At 43.2% G+C, this 14,619-nt stretch overlaps 1 protein-coding gene across 2 annotated transcripts; it reads right to left on the bottom strand.

The window, feature by feature from the left end:
* Nucleotides 1–9,705: 9,705 nt before the first annotated feature.
* Nucleotides 9,706–13,815, bottom strand: mapk12b (mitogen-activated protein kinase 12b). 2 transcript variants are annotated; one of them, XM_041029954.1, is made up of 12 exons: nucleotides 13,453–13,815; nucleotides 12,560–12,689; nucleotides 12,340–12,398; nucleotides 12,113–12,224; nucleotides 11,916–11,945; nucleotides 11,531–11,578; nucleotides 11,317–11,431; nucleotides 11,151–11,222; nucleotides 10,779–10,858; nucleotides 10,522–10,600; nucleotides 10,263–10,436; nucleotides 9,706–9,964 (listed from the first exon to the last, which is right to left on the bottom strand). In XM_041029954.1, exons 1-12 carry the CDS (start codon nucleotides 13,569–13,571, stop codon nucleotides 9,900–9,902), a joined length of 1,083 nt encoding a protein of 360 aa, XP_040885888.1. In that variant the 5' UTR covers nucleotides 13,572–13,815; the 3' UTR covers nucleotides 9,706–9,899. The 2 variants fall into 2 exon arrangements, with proteins under 2 accessions (XP_040885888.1, XP_040885889.1); XM_041029955.1 differs by having other exon boundaries at nucleotides 10,263–10,433.
* Between the last annotated feature and the right edge of the window lie 804 nt (nucleotides 13,816–14,619).

Genomic DNA, 14,619 nt, shown 5'->3' with positions numbered 1-14,619 from the left:
GTGTCTTGGTAAAACCAGGCGATGGAGCAGACGGGAAAGCAGTCCGTTAAACACTGCAGCTCTGTCGTGGATCCAGGCAGGACGACCATCTCCTCGCCCACCGGCCCTTTGTTGGGTATCACAATAATCACCTCCTCTGGCCCATCTGGAAAATGTAACACAAGGCTTTCAGTAGTCTGTGTCTGACTGGGCAATCAGCACATTCAGTTACCATGTTCACCCCCCACCCCCATGTTCAGGTGAGGGTTGAGGCATACTCACAGTTTACATTCATCAGGTATCCCACGGACAGGATGGGGGTTCCAAACTTTACAACCAGCCCGTTGTGACGGTTGTTTCCAGCCTCTGCTACCACGCACTGGTATATACCTGCGTCCACTCGCATGAGACGACTGAAGCTCATCGTGGTGTTGTCAGGGGAGAAGTGCACTCGTTCAGATGGAAGCATTCTGTATTTGTTCTTCAGCCATGTAACGGAGGCTGGCATCTGGACGCCAACGCACTGCAGAGAGAAAGGCTCACCTGCGACCGGCGGGGCCTTAGAGGTGGGATGCACTGAAAATGGGTCTGCACAGAGAGAACATGAAGACCGAGTATTATTATATATACGCTGACATACAACTCAAACCAATACAGAATTTGTTGAACATCAGATAGATGCAAAATCACAGACTCACCGATGACAGTGAGGTTCTTCGTGGCGGCCATAGTGGCGTTAGATACTGTGTTTGTGACCTCACATGTCAGAAGTTCAGTTACAGAGTAGTCACTAACGCTGATGTCCAGCTGATTGGCATAGTTTGGTTTTTCTCCCCCAGGCAGGATGGGTATCTGGATTTGGTCACCCTGGAAAGTCTTCCCCATGTAGCTCCACGTGAAGGTGCAGGATGGGACGCACGTGGCCGAGCACGTGTATGTGTACTTTTTCCCCATATCCACTGTGCTGTCACCAGTGATGGTAACGTCAGATAATCCTAAACAGACGAGATTTAAACAGATGTTTGAATGTTTTGTGCTTGTTTTACAGATAAAGTCTATCACATGACTGTTGTCAGAAGGTAATTAATGATTAATACAGTGGCTAATAATGTCTTCTGACGTGTTTCATGTGGGTTTACATCTAAATGTAGCACAAATTTTAACTGAATTTGAAGAAAATTAGCAAAAGAAAATGTAAATTAAACTCCATCCACTGATGCCATGCAAATATTAAGAGTTTGTCCATGAGGACAGACAGCTGATGCTGCTGGTGCTGGTCCAGTGTTGACATGTGTCCAGTGTCATGATAGGAATGTGTCTAAAAATAGGTGCACAGACTTTTTTGGATTATTAATTCTCACTCTGAGGTAATTTCTTTCACATACTTGCCACCCACAGCGTCAGAGACGTAGAGATGGAGAGGTGTGAGACGGTGGCCTGAGCTTTACAGATGAGAGTTTCAGAGATGACATTGCTGGTGGGCGGAGTTACAGAAATGACGTCGCCTTGTGCAGTGGTTAACGTCTCATCTTCCAAGACGACAGACCAGGTGTAGCTGCAGGAGGGGTAGCAGTCAGCTGAGCAGGTAAACTTAGACGCAGCTCCTGGAGTCAGATAGGCTGGACCGTTGATCTGTATATTTGATGGTCCAGCTGAAAAGTTGGAAATAGGTTTGGTTGAATGTACTGAACCCAAAAAAATGTATGAGTTCAAATTTAATTTTGTTATTTTTACCTGTCACACGGAGTGTCTTTTGGACAATGACTGACAGTCCTGTAACAGGATTAGCTGCTATGCACGTCAGGTTTTGTGTCGGATGCTGTTCCCCAAACTGCAAACTCAGCTCCTGCCCCTGAGAGGTCATATTACCATGGATCCAGGTGAAGAGGCAGGTCGCGTAGCAGCTGGCTGAGCACTGGAAAACATACAGTTTTCCCACTGTCACTATGTCCACCCCACTGATCACCACTGAAACTGGCCCGTCTGCGGTTGGAGGTAGAACATACAAGACAGGCCTCTTTATAAATATCATTGATTTTTGTTTCTTGCCTCAACAAGGAGAAATATTTTGCCTGTAAAGAAGTTAAATGCTTCACACAATCATTACAGCAAATAAGCTTTACAGAGCACGGCTTCATATGCAGTGGCATTTTGTGTTAGCACCTTTTGAGCTACACAGTATTAAACATCTTGCTTCTACTCTTGGCAACTGAGCAGCGGGGCCTTATTAAGGGATCTTCTATGTTTATGAATAGCATAATGTATTTCTTATTCTCCTTCCCCCCAGTATACTCACAGTATGCTTGCATCTTGTAGCCAACAGACTGGATGGGGGTCCCTCCTTCTGCCACCACACACTGGTATAAACCATCATCTGTGTGCAGGAGAGGACTGAAGCTAATGGTGATGTTGTCAGGAGAGAAGTGCACTCTTTCAGAAGCCAGCACTTGGTGTTTGTTCTTCAGCCACGTGATGGAGGCTGGGTTCTGAGAGCCAACGCACTCCAGAGAGAAAGGCACGCCTGCCACCGGCTGGGCCTGAGACTTGGGATGCACTGAGATGGGGTCTGTGCGGAGACAGTATTCAAAATACCGAGCATGAACATGAAATACATGACGGGATCACTTTCTTGTACCTCATACAATAATTTATCCAAAAACAAGGAGGGAGCGATGTAACACACTCACCAATGACAGTGAGGTTTGTAGTGGCGGTGATAGTGGCCTGAGACGCTGTGTTTGTGGCCTCACAGGTCAGCTGCTCTATTTTTGAGTAGTCACTGACGGTGAGCTCCAGCTGGCTGCCAAACTTTGGCTTGTCCCCCTGGTGCAAGATGGGAATCTGGATTTGGTCGCCTTCGAAAGTTTTCCCCATGTACTTCCATACCACGGTGCAGGATGGGATGCACGTGACCAAGCATGTGAACGTGTACGGTTTTCCCATCGTCACTGTGGTGTCGCCTGCAATGCTGATGTCAGATAAGCCTGAGGAAGGAGTTAGAGAAGAAAAGCATTTTGTATTGTGGTAATTTCCCATAGTCCCGTGTATTAAAATGATTAATTTGAATTCTTTCACATACTTGCCACCCACAGCGTCTGAGTCGTGGAGATGAAGAGGTGTGAGATGGTGTCCTCAGCTTCACAGATGAGAGTTTCAGAGAACACAGTGCTGGAAGGTGGAGTGACAGAGATGGTGCTGCCTTGTGCAGTACTGAACGGCTCATCATCCAAGACAACGGTCCATGTGTAGGTGCAGGTTGGGTAGCAGTCAGCTGAGCAGGTGAAGTTAGACGCAGCACCGATAGTCAGCATGGGAGGGCCGCTGATCTGTATGTTTGATGGTCCAGCTGAAAAGTTTGGAAAAAGATTTAGTTGATGGACGAGCAGCTGAGGAAGCTCACGGTGTTTCTTCTTCAGTTTGGTCATTCGTACCTGTCACTTGCAGCGTCTTCTGGACAGTGACTGACTCCCCTGTTGTGGGGTTTACCACTGTGCATTTCAGGGTCTGGGTTGGCACTATGTGCAGGAGCTGCAGGGTCAGCTCCGGCCCCTGAGAGGTCACATTACCCCTGGTCCAGGTGTACTTGCAGCCTGGGTAACAGTAGGCTGTGCACTGGAATCCATAGGGGATCCCCACTGTCACTATATCAACCCCACTGATGTCTGCTGCGGACGGCCCATCTGCAGGGGGAGGTAGGAACAGACAAGACTGGACTCTTTAAAAAAACAAAAATCATTGTAATGTAGCACAGGCGTTTGCAGTGATGTCATTTAAAGATTTTATTTTGGGGTATAAATAAGAATTAAAAGGATCTCACATGCAGTGTCCACCATGGTTCCGCCCTGCCCAGTTTCACTGGCAGAAAAACCTTTGAAATGCAAAACAAAAAAAAAAAATCTAATCAGATGGTTAGATAAAAATCCTCTAATCAATTTTTTTCTATCAGTAGGATAAATGAGCATCTAACTGGTAATTATGTTATAATGCTGACAATGTGCCAGCAGGGCAGCGTCTTACCTGCCAGGCAGGTGAGCAGCAGCAGCATGCAGACTGAGTGATGAACCATGGTGCCTGAAGCCAGCCTGGATAACTCTTTCGACTCAAATGACCATCCGCACTCTTATAGAACAAGGGAAAGAGGCCTTGCCCACTGTTATCACCCATTCGTACAAAACACAGACAACAAATTACCTAATGTTCCAGGAAAAGGAGTGCAACAAGCTGGTTATCAGCTGGGTTCATTCTCTGTAGAGGGTGTGCATGTTAGGAGCCGACGTGTAGCTCTGGTTTTGTCTTCTGTGGGTTGTGGTTGTTTCTTTTGTACCTTGCAGACTTGATCCAGGTCAGATAATGAGACTGTTGTTTTTTTTTTTCATATCTCACTGTGGTGGAAGATGTAAAGATTTTAAGCTCAGTTTATCAGAGGTCTGTGGCAGAGCGCAGCCTGCAGCTGTATGCGAGATCTGATACGTTTTCTTTGTGGTTCTTTCTGTAAGTGTAAGTGTTTACCTTTTATCCATAATTGTGCTGTATGTTGTCGCTGTGCAAAGCAAACATGTGCTGCTTGGAATTTGGGTGTTAAAAGTCACGTGTGTTGCCAGCCTGAATCAAAAGGAGTAGAAAGCCACGCGTCCATGTCCTCAACCACGGAGGAATACATTTAGTTTACTGATGTCACCGCAAAGATAAGTCTGTTTTCAGATTCACTGTATATCCAGTTGTAGGATAACAACTGATGTAGAAACACAGCGCTACAGAAGCTCTGTAGTTAACTGTCTTCTGCATTTGGCCACAACTTCTCACCCACATCTTAAACCTGGGGGAGAATCTTTTTACAGCCTGATCCATCGCTAGTAATCCTCTGTAGGATGGATGTCCAGACATCCAGCATTCATCATGTCCAGCAGGGGACATTTGATCATATGGCTGGTGGTCATAAACTTTCCTCTGTGAGGTTGAGGAATGGAGAGTTGGGTGGAAGGAAAAGTGACACCAGCCTGTGATGGGCTGTAAACCACTCAGTGACTGGGAGAGATGTAGTGAGACACCACATCGTCCCAGACATAATTACATAACCTTTTTTTATTCAGCCTCGCCTGCCCTCTGTCCTCACCTGGCACAAGTCTTTCACAGAGGTCATCAAGGACACAGGTGCAGTGTTGGATGTCCCAGTTTATGCATTTTTATTTTAACTTTCTTTTATTGTTCTCTGTGCACTCTATGGACTCTATCGTACTATATGGAGCTGGTTTCTCTATTTTTTCTGTTTTATTTCCAGTGAGTAAGACACTAACAGTCTTGGTTTATGGGGCATAAGCTGTCAGATATGTGGTATGATTGAATCTGCTCAGAAGGTGAAAAGGTCATCTTTAATTGGAAAGTTGTGCTGATAATAACTGTCCATGAAATGCTGTAGGACATAAGAGCTGTCAGATGCTTTGACTGTGATTTTTAAAGACGGCAGACTTTAACAAGTGACTCTCCAAACTGTGCTTCAGGTCCTCTCTGTGATTAGAGGAGGCCTGAGCTCTGATTCATTTTTCAATTACTGTCACAGTGAGAACAAGTTCACGTGTAAATTAAATCGCCGATATCAGGATGATTGAAACGTGTATATTTTCGTATCAAAGCAAAAACAATTCTAAGCCACAGTGAACAACTTCTGATGAAATATTTGTCAGTGGACTGATATGTACCTGGGGCGTGTCCATTAACTGTCACCGCTGTTTGCCAGTGTAAGATTACAGAGGACACACTCATTTAAACACACAAGTGTGTGGAATATTTAAATTGTATATGGTTAAAAATAGAGTTTTAAAAATAGAACAATTTTCCTCGTATAGTCTTTGGTAAAATTTGCATATACACATTTGAGCAGAATTTCCCCTGAATTTCCAGGTGTCTGTGGTGTACCATCACCATACAGCCTGCAGGTGGAGCCAAGGCTAAACCAGACAGATGTGATGTGTCATCAGATTTCCAGAGCAGCACAACATGTACACACACTCACACAGGTGAGTTCACTCCTTTTGCCTGCTTAAGCCTCTGCTCAGTACCCTGTGGATGTGCACTAACTATGGTTGATTGACATCTCCCTCACTGTCCTGTCAATTTTATTTGTGTTCATTATGTTTAATGACACCTGTGTCTTTCCCTCAAGTATGGAAACCACCACACTAACATGTTGGATTTATTTCAGATTTTATTTCAGGTGTGAGACGCAGCGTTTTGTACGTATGTGACCACTGAAGAAAAACCGAGTCTTGTTATAAAAGTCATCAGTGCATTTTATTTATGTGTATACAAACATTTTGGAACATTTCAGCTGTATCGGTGTAGAAGAATCCTCTGACATAAAAAATGTGCTCTCTCACTTGTCCACGCTTTGATGTTTAAGTACTTTTCCACGTCACTTATTGCAAAGTGCAAACAGGGTTCAGCCCACTGTCAACATGTGAGACAAATGTAAAAGAACAATATGCAGGGTGAGACTGCCGCTGTGTGAGTCATTAATTCCTCCTAATTCAACTGCCTTTCTTTGTCACAGATTCATTCACAGAACCTAAAGATCTGACAGACAGAGACAACGACAGAGGGACAAAGAGAGAAATCGTTTTCATGATGGTAAGAACAAGTGATTACCTATTGCCACAGCTAAAATAATGGTTAAAAAAATTTAATGATATATTCTATTTTCTAAATAGTAAGAAATAGAATAATTCTATTATTAATAAGTAATCATATTAGCAGAGTAATATGTTGGGAATCACTAACAAGACAGATTGTGAATAAACCAAGCAAATCAGTAAGCGATACAGTAAGAGCCTCACCTGTCTGCGTCGGGTCACATGATAAAGGTGGCAGAGATGATGAAAGCCACCAGCAGCACTGCTGACGTCTCCTCAGGACGAGTGGACAGGTTGAAATCTGGCCCTGAACAAAAAAAAAAAAAAAAATGCAGGTCAGCAGTGACGCTGGTCATCTGATGTAAGATTATGTACATTAAAGCATATTATAGCTCCTCTACCTTTTATTTGTACAGTTTTTAATGCTGTGACTGTCTTCCTCGAAGCAGTATTTTGTGCTTCACACTTGAGAGTGACGGATTTAAGTGACTCGTCCACTGTCAACTCAATCATATTGCCCCTCACGGTCTGATTGTCCACAGATGAAACGTAGCGACAAGATGGCTGACATTCAGAGGTACACTCGAATGTATACTTTTCTGCAATTTCTATTAGGTCAGGGCCTTTGATCTGGACCTCTGATGGACCATCTGAAAGAAAGATGGTGAGGATAAATCACTACTAAGGAAAAACTCATGAGCTGGCAATCTCTTACTCTAACTGGACAAAGGTGTCCTCTCCAGGTTTGGGGTCTTTCACCCCACCAATAAATCTATTGACCCTCTCGACTTACATACTACTGTTATTTTTCGTGTAGCAGCGACAAACATCCCAGACACGCTGTTGGTGGCTTTGCAGATGAGAAATTTGGAATTGTCCATCTCCTGTGGAGTGACAGAAATCACGTTCCCTTGACCACCAATCCATGGGCCATTGTCTGTCTTCCAGGAGTAGGTACAAGATGGCCGACAGTAGGCGTGGCAGCTGTAGGTGTGACTCACTGTTGGAGTCATCAAATCAGGGCCTGTGATGGAAACGTTGGCAGGTCCAGCTAAGGTAAGAAAGACAGATAAGAGTCATTAGTAGAGGAAGACATTATAAGACAGGTATTCTGAAGCCTTCCTCCATGTGACAGTTTCCAGTTTTCAACAAGCACATACCTAACACCTGCAGCCGCTTTGTGGTTGTGGCAGTAAGCCCTGTCATGTCATTTTTGGCTGTGCATGTCACTGTTAGAGCCTCCACCCAACTGTTTAACGTGAAGGCAAGTGCATTGCCCTGGCCCTGGGCGCTCTGTCCATCCAAAGACATAGAATAGGTACAAGCAGGGCAGGTGGCATCACACTGGACGCTGCTCGGCACACCCACGGTCACGTAGTCCGGACCCACAATCGATACTTTCATTCTTTCTGAAAATGTCATCAGTCACAATTACCACAGTGATTTAGAAGGACATCAACTATACATTTCTTTACAGCAGTCGCACCAAGATATTAGAGTCAATTTAATAGCATTTTGATATTTAAAGCACCTTTAGAATAAGATTTATTGTTTGATTGGATGTAAAATCACTCACCCATACCACTGGCGTCTAGTTCAGGCTCCTGTCCATCTGAAGACAGTACTGGACGAAGCCCTAACAAGCAGCGGAAAAATACTTCACATATCCAAATTCAAGGTCCACTTCCCAGCATGTTCCAGAGATTTTAACTGTATCATACAGTCAGTGTGAAAGCTAGTAAGTGTACCTTGAGTTGGGTTTCTTTTTTTGTCAATTTTAAGCGAGAATGGATGCAAAGTCTTTGTTTTAGCTTTGTACCATGATCTCACAGTTGTCACTTGCAGCCACAGACATTACACAGGCTTGTATTAAAATATTAAATATTAAAAGCAATAAAACAATGTATAAAAATACCGTGAAAATGCAGCTTTCACAATCTTGCTTAAATGAACATACAGGAATATTATAAGCAAAACGTTCCTGTATCAAAATGAATAGCACCCATTATTCAGCAACATGTCCCTTATAAGTAAATGTAATTATTTTATTGAAACATTATTTTTCCTGAATGTACTGAATGAATAATTAATGTGAAAGCAGCAACTCACTGCTGTGGCTAGATGAGGTGGAGCCAACTAACTGAGTAGCATACTGTTGTGTGGTTTAATCCATAACAATTAATCTTCTTTATACTATTAACTATATAAGAAAAAAAGCTGTTGTCGAAAGGAAAATCCTCGTGTTACCTGCCAGTAACAGCAGCAACAAAAGTCTGCTGAGATTTGAGCGTCCTCCTCTTTGTTTGGATGCGTAGGTATTATCCATCTTCCCCTAAGAATCTGAAGTGTACGGCCACCAGGAAATGGACAGCAGGCGCTGCACATTCAGTTAATCAACATCAGCAGGTAAACAGCTCTTATCAGATAGAGCTGAGAAGAAACAAATCTGCCTTCTTAGTCACTCTAATGAAAGTCCTTTGCTTGGATTGTGACTGGTAGTAGATTTTTTTTTTTTTTAATGTCTTTGGAAACAAATAACCAATTTAGATACTATATATTTTTTTAGTTGTCCAGATGAGATGGGAGTCCATAGAAAAGCTCAGTTGTGAGAGTGCTCCTGTCTTTGGGTTTCTGACTCAGAGCCAGATTGAGGGAGTGATTTGGGGAGTGCCATGAAATGTCACAGGTCTGAATGTCACTGTAAAATGTTCCACTTGAATGATTTTATTTTGCACAACAGAAATATTATTACAGACGCTGTACTGGAATCATCTTTCTCAATATAAAAATATTAGCAACAGAGGAAACACCTGAAGCCAAATTAGAGAAGTAGTTCTTCAGTGGAACTGCAGAGGTTGAGTTGATGTGCGTGTGACCATATTATTAACTTTTACTGTCCCAGCATTCACCTTGGTGCTGCACAATAGGTGACATCGCCCTCTGGTTCTAGAAGGAACGTTATCAGAACAAATTATCAAAATGCAAACAGATTAAAAAAACTGCTACATAATAAATGGACTGAGTTTAAGGAACCAGCATGAATTTAAACATGATGTTTACGGACGATGGACAAAATCATCTGGCACACAAACACTAAAATCACAACTGAGTTTATTAAAAAGTGAGCAAATCACATTTATTGAAAGCAAAAACTTGAAGGCAAAAACTAGTAACATCCATTTAGGCTACACAAATACAACAAAGGAAAAGAATATTTTTGGGTGCACGTTTCTAAGTGTGTGAGCGTGTGAGTGTGAGAATGTGTGTGCAGAGGTATGTTGTGTATGTGTGCTCTTAAAGTGACGTCTCCTTTGAGTCCCTGGGCGGCCTGAAGGTCAGTATCTCTGTGAAAGTGTGACCTGTACAAACACACAGGAGAGGGATTATTATGCATCAGCTGTTCTAAATCATGTCTGTGTCCAGATTCAAGTTCAGCATCTTTGCCTTTTATCTAATGAAACCAAAGCAATCAAAGCAAAGCAAAGCAACAAAGACCATCTAAGACCATTAGTGACCTCTTCTGGCAAACAGCTGTCACTGTAACAACCCTAAAAGAATTCATTTCTTACTACATAACTCTTCATAGATTCTTTGTTAAGATAAAAATATTGATACATGCATCTTAAAATCCAAACCAGCTCGTCCCAGATCTCTTACGTTTCCACTGGTCCAGCGGCAGGTCTGTGTTGTCCATGGTCTGATCGTACGGCTGCGCCTCAGTCTCCTCCTCTGCGTCCCTGAACTCGCTAAAGAAAGGCAGGTCCAGCGCCTCCGAGGCGCTCACCCTCCGCTCGGGGTCCAGAAGCAGCATCTTTTCCAAGACACACACTGCTGCGATGCACGTGGACATGTCAGAGTCAGAGTGATAGGATTTAATAACAGGCAGATAAACTGGAGAACAGAGATCTTCACATACCATTTGAACTAGCTTTGGAGAAAACAGAGTGCAAGTCTTTCTTTGGCACTTTTGGTAGACTTCTGATGTAGTTTTTGGCCTGTTAGAGGAAGTGGAGAGAGAAAGGTGACAGAAGATGGTATGATTAGGGAGTTTGAACATATTTGCATGGACTATATTTTCTTCTAATCCCTTTTCTTTTGTGATTAGTGGTAGTGAAACACTGGGATACAATGTGTATCAGATTTTACACTGAGTGTAACTTTAATACGTCTTACATCTTGACTCTGTAGCTTCACAACAAAGTCGGCGGCTGGCGTTCCTGTAATCTTCATGATTTCTCTGAGTTGGTCCAGGTCTGACAGTAGCTATGGTCAAGTATCATCAGCTGCAGGCATTTTGACTATTCTAATATGAGCTTTCTATTAGTTTATAGTCCTAGTGTGATCAACAAGAATGTCAACGTATTTGTCGCTATTTAAAGAATTTCATTGGTTTGCAGGTAACACTGGCCAGGATCTGAAGGATTGCTAGCCAAGTACAACAGATCTAGACGGATTCTGACTTGTTTCTCTCTCATGTTGCGTCCCACAGGTTTGACACAGTGTGAAGCAAAAGGTCAAGCCGGTCTCGAGGACAGTTAAGGATACGATCGCTTCCTTTAAACAGCGGCTTTCCCAGCAGCATCTCTGCCATGATGCAACCTGCAGACCAGATATCCACTGCAACAGAGAGCAAAGGTCAGCTTTCTCACTGAACCGTGTTTTATTTTTCCTGCACTCCTGTCCACACGTGTTGAGATACATGAAGGTTTACCAGTTTGCGTGTAGTGCATCCAGTTGAGGATAACCTCGGGCGCTCTGTACCAGCGTGTCACAACGTAGCCGGTCATTTCTGCGTCTGCCTGCCTCGCCAGGCCAAAGTCAAGAATCTAAATCAGAGAGAAGAGTAAACATGACAACTCTAACATGACAACGTGCTAATGTATGGGAAGTACTTCAAAAGATGGCTGTATTTTGAGTTGGAGTACCTTTAACTCACAGTCCGGGTTAATGGCTAAATTTCCAGGTTTAAGGTCCTGAGGGACACAGAGGTATGAGACAGAGGATATAATGAGAATATTAGTAAAATCAGAAGACATCTGCTTGACATTTGTTCATGTTTTGAGGACAGAATTTATTATATTTACACTTCCTGGTTAATTTCAGGAAGCAAAGTGGAACAGAATGACATCGGGGACATTTCAGTAACGAAATTTAACGTATCGTTCTGTGCTGAGTTTAGAAAGACATGAATACACACAGACACACACAGAGCAAAGCTCCCTTTGTGGGAATCAGGATGAATGGGATTGTGTGTGAAAAAAGAACCCCACCCCCAAAAGCTCATGGTTTGAAAGGTCAAAGTTCACGCACCCTGTGGATGATCCCTGCAGAGTGGATATACTGAGGAGAGAAGACACAGGCGACATCAGAAACTTAAGCTCAACTCACTGAAACAAACATGTTACATGACTTTATCCTTTAACTAAGTAAAGTAAGACATAACTGGATTTACATTTATTCACACTGATCAGTACAAGTAGAGTCAATATGTTGGTAAAGCTGTTCACCTTGAGCCCTTTCAGCATCTGATAGACCAGGAACTGCACTCTGTCCTCTGATAATCTCTCCAGCTTCATCAGCTTCCCAAGGTCAGTGCCCATGAACGGCATCACCAGGTAGCTGTGGAGGAGAGAGGAAGAGAGGAGGAGGAGGAGGAGGAGGAGGAGGAGTCAGATCATCTGAAACACACCGACTGCTTTAAGAGTGAGTGTTTAGAGAAGGCACAGAAACTCACAAGTCACGAAGCCGGTCCAATGAGATTTCAGCAGTGAAGACGTCCAGCAGTCCAATCACCTGCTCGGAAATAAAAATCAAACATTAAATCTGATCCTACATCATGCTACAAACCCATTCCCCTCTTTTGTTTTTAAAGGCATAAAATGTGTTTTGGAAAAAAAAACCTAATTGTGCAGCTTTAAAGTTATCCTTCCTTTGTCATGAATGAGTGCTCTTACATTTTCATGCTTCATGTGTTTGAGGAGTCGCAGCTCTCTGTACGCCCTTTTGGCAAAAAGTTTGGACTGGAAGGGCCGGTGGAGCTTCTTGATGGCCACCTGCGTGCTTGTCCGGCGGTCCCATGCTGAGCTGAAACAGACAGACCCATATTATGTAAGTATCTTTAAAAATAAATGGTTGAACTGACGTTTTCCTAATTACTACAGCTCATTTTCATTTTGGTGTCATCAAGGAAATCCACAGGTGTACTTAATAACATCTGGGACACCTTAATGGAGCCATTTATTAATGTTATTAATTAGAACTGTGCCTTCCCTGCTATGACAATTCACAATGCCTTCTATGCACTCAACTCGGGGTCTTTGACTTCTCCTAACAATGAGACTGGGGGTGGTTTTCTTTGTTCACCCTCATCCACACAACACAATGCAAAGAGAGGCCCTGCAGAGCCAGCTGTGCAGAGACTCCTGACCAAAATACCCCACACAGGCAGCCGTGCTGCTGCACGAGTGTTATAGTCAAGTTAACCTCATTCAGATCCATAAATATATATATATATATACTAGGTCTTATTTATTTATTTGTTAATTGTTTATTAAGCAAAGGTCAGAGGGTGCACATTAAAACTTAAAATACAATGAGGGCTAATTGTTGCTTCGTCGTAGTCGATTGCTGCAACGAGAGTAAACCTCAGTCGTTATTTCCACACTGTCCTTTAAACCGTTTATCTGTCAGGAAGCAGGAGGAGCTGGTTTTGGTGAAAATATATTTGTAATAGTTAGTTATAGTAATAGTTAATACTGTTTTCACTGAGTGAAACTAGAGTCCGACATCACATAAAGCCTGGCCCCCCAGACAGCTGATACTGAGTCGGTGTTTCTCTGAGACTCACCACACAGTTCCGTAGGCTCCTGTTCCGACCTGCTTCAAGTCCCGGTACCTCTCCGGAACCTCCCACACAGTTCTGTTTACCTCCTGCCGGTAGAATCCCGTCCTGGACCGCACAGCCATACCCTACAGACTCAACAGGGCTGAGGTCAGGATGCGGGTCCGCTCGCCTCTTGGGTCCGGTTCGCTCATGTGAAGAAATGAAGTTTTGATTTCACACGCCCAGGACGCGCTGTTCGTGCCTGCGGGTGAAGAGTTTGGTGCGGTGCAAAATTCCTCCAGATGAACCAGCCGACCAGTTGTGCGCCTCGCAGGGTCGCCAGTTACACCCCCAACACACGCACAAACACACACATATACACACACGTTGTTAGTCATGGGTCCTGGTTGCCCAGGGCAGTCTGTGGGTGTGTCTACAATGTGAAAAAAAAACACCACCAAACCATCCAAACATCTGCCCACGTAAAGCTGACACCCCTAACATACCCATGTTATATTTCTTATTGGAATTATGTGGGAATGTTTCTGTAACACTCTTTTACAGTGTGTAAATGAGTTTGATGTGTGTGTATATATAAATTTCATTTTATTCCATTAACAACGTTCTTAAATGATTTTCTCTTCTGGGGTCATAACAATGTCACTATACTATTTTATACTGTACTTTTCTATAGCATGCTGTGCTATAATGTCATAATATACAAACACTGCTTTTTAGTATTGTATTTACATGTATTATTTACTCAGCTATAGTACTGTACTGCCATACTATACTATGATAATATGTCATTACTGAACATCTCATTCAAAACCATGGGCTTTACTATGTCGCTCTGATGGAAAGGCTTTCCAGAAGACCTTACCTGGCTGCAGGGCGGGCTCGGTGATTAAGCCTGAGTCACAGTCAGTGTTCCAGTTCATGGGGCTGAGGTCTGGCAAAATAATGTCTTAATGGACCTAGCTTTGTGTATGGGGGTACTTTCATGTCGAACCAGGAAAGGGCCTTCCTCCTATAATCCTTTTGAGGATTACAGGAGGGCTGGAACCAATCCCAGCTAACATTCTGGGCGAGAGGCAGGGTACGCTCTGGACATTGTTGTCTAAAAGATCCCTGAATTGTGTAGAATTGATATTCTTTAACTGCAACTATGACTTAAAAGACCCAAACCTG

Source organism: Toxotes jaculatrix, chromosome 22 (genome assembly GCF_017976425.1).
Source record: "Toxotes jaculatrix isolate fToxJac2 chromosome 22, fToxJac2.pri, whole genome shotgun sequence".
Classification (NCBI taxonomy): Eukaryota; Metazoa; Chordata; class Actinopteri; family Toxotidae; genus Toxotes; species Toxotes jaculatrix.
The sequence above is the reverse complement of the archived record's forward strand: the minus strand, read 5'-3'. Positions and strand labels throughout refer to the sequence as shown.

What these genes read in the sequence shown, in the direction of transcription:
- mapk12b (XM_041029954.1), bottom strand. Translation starts at nt 13,571, where the DNA reads ATGGCTGTGCGGTCCAGGACGGGATTCTACCGGCAGGAGGTAAACAGA. An exon ending in CTGCAGGGATCATCCACAGG is followed by an intron (nt 11,579 to 11,915) that starts GTGCGTGAACTT and finishes TGTGTCCCTCAG; the next exon opens with GACCTTAAACCTGGAAATTT. An exon ending in CTCCAAAGCTAGTTCAAATG is followed by an intron (nt 10,437 to 10,521) that starts GTATGTGAAGAT and finishes CGTGCATCGCAG; the next exon opens with CAGTGTGTGTCTTGGAAAAG.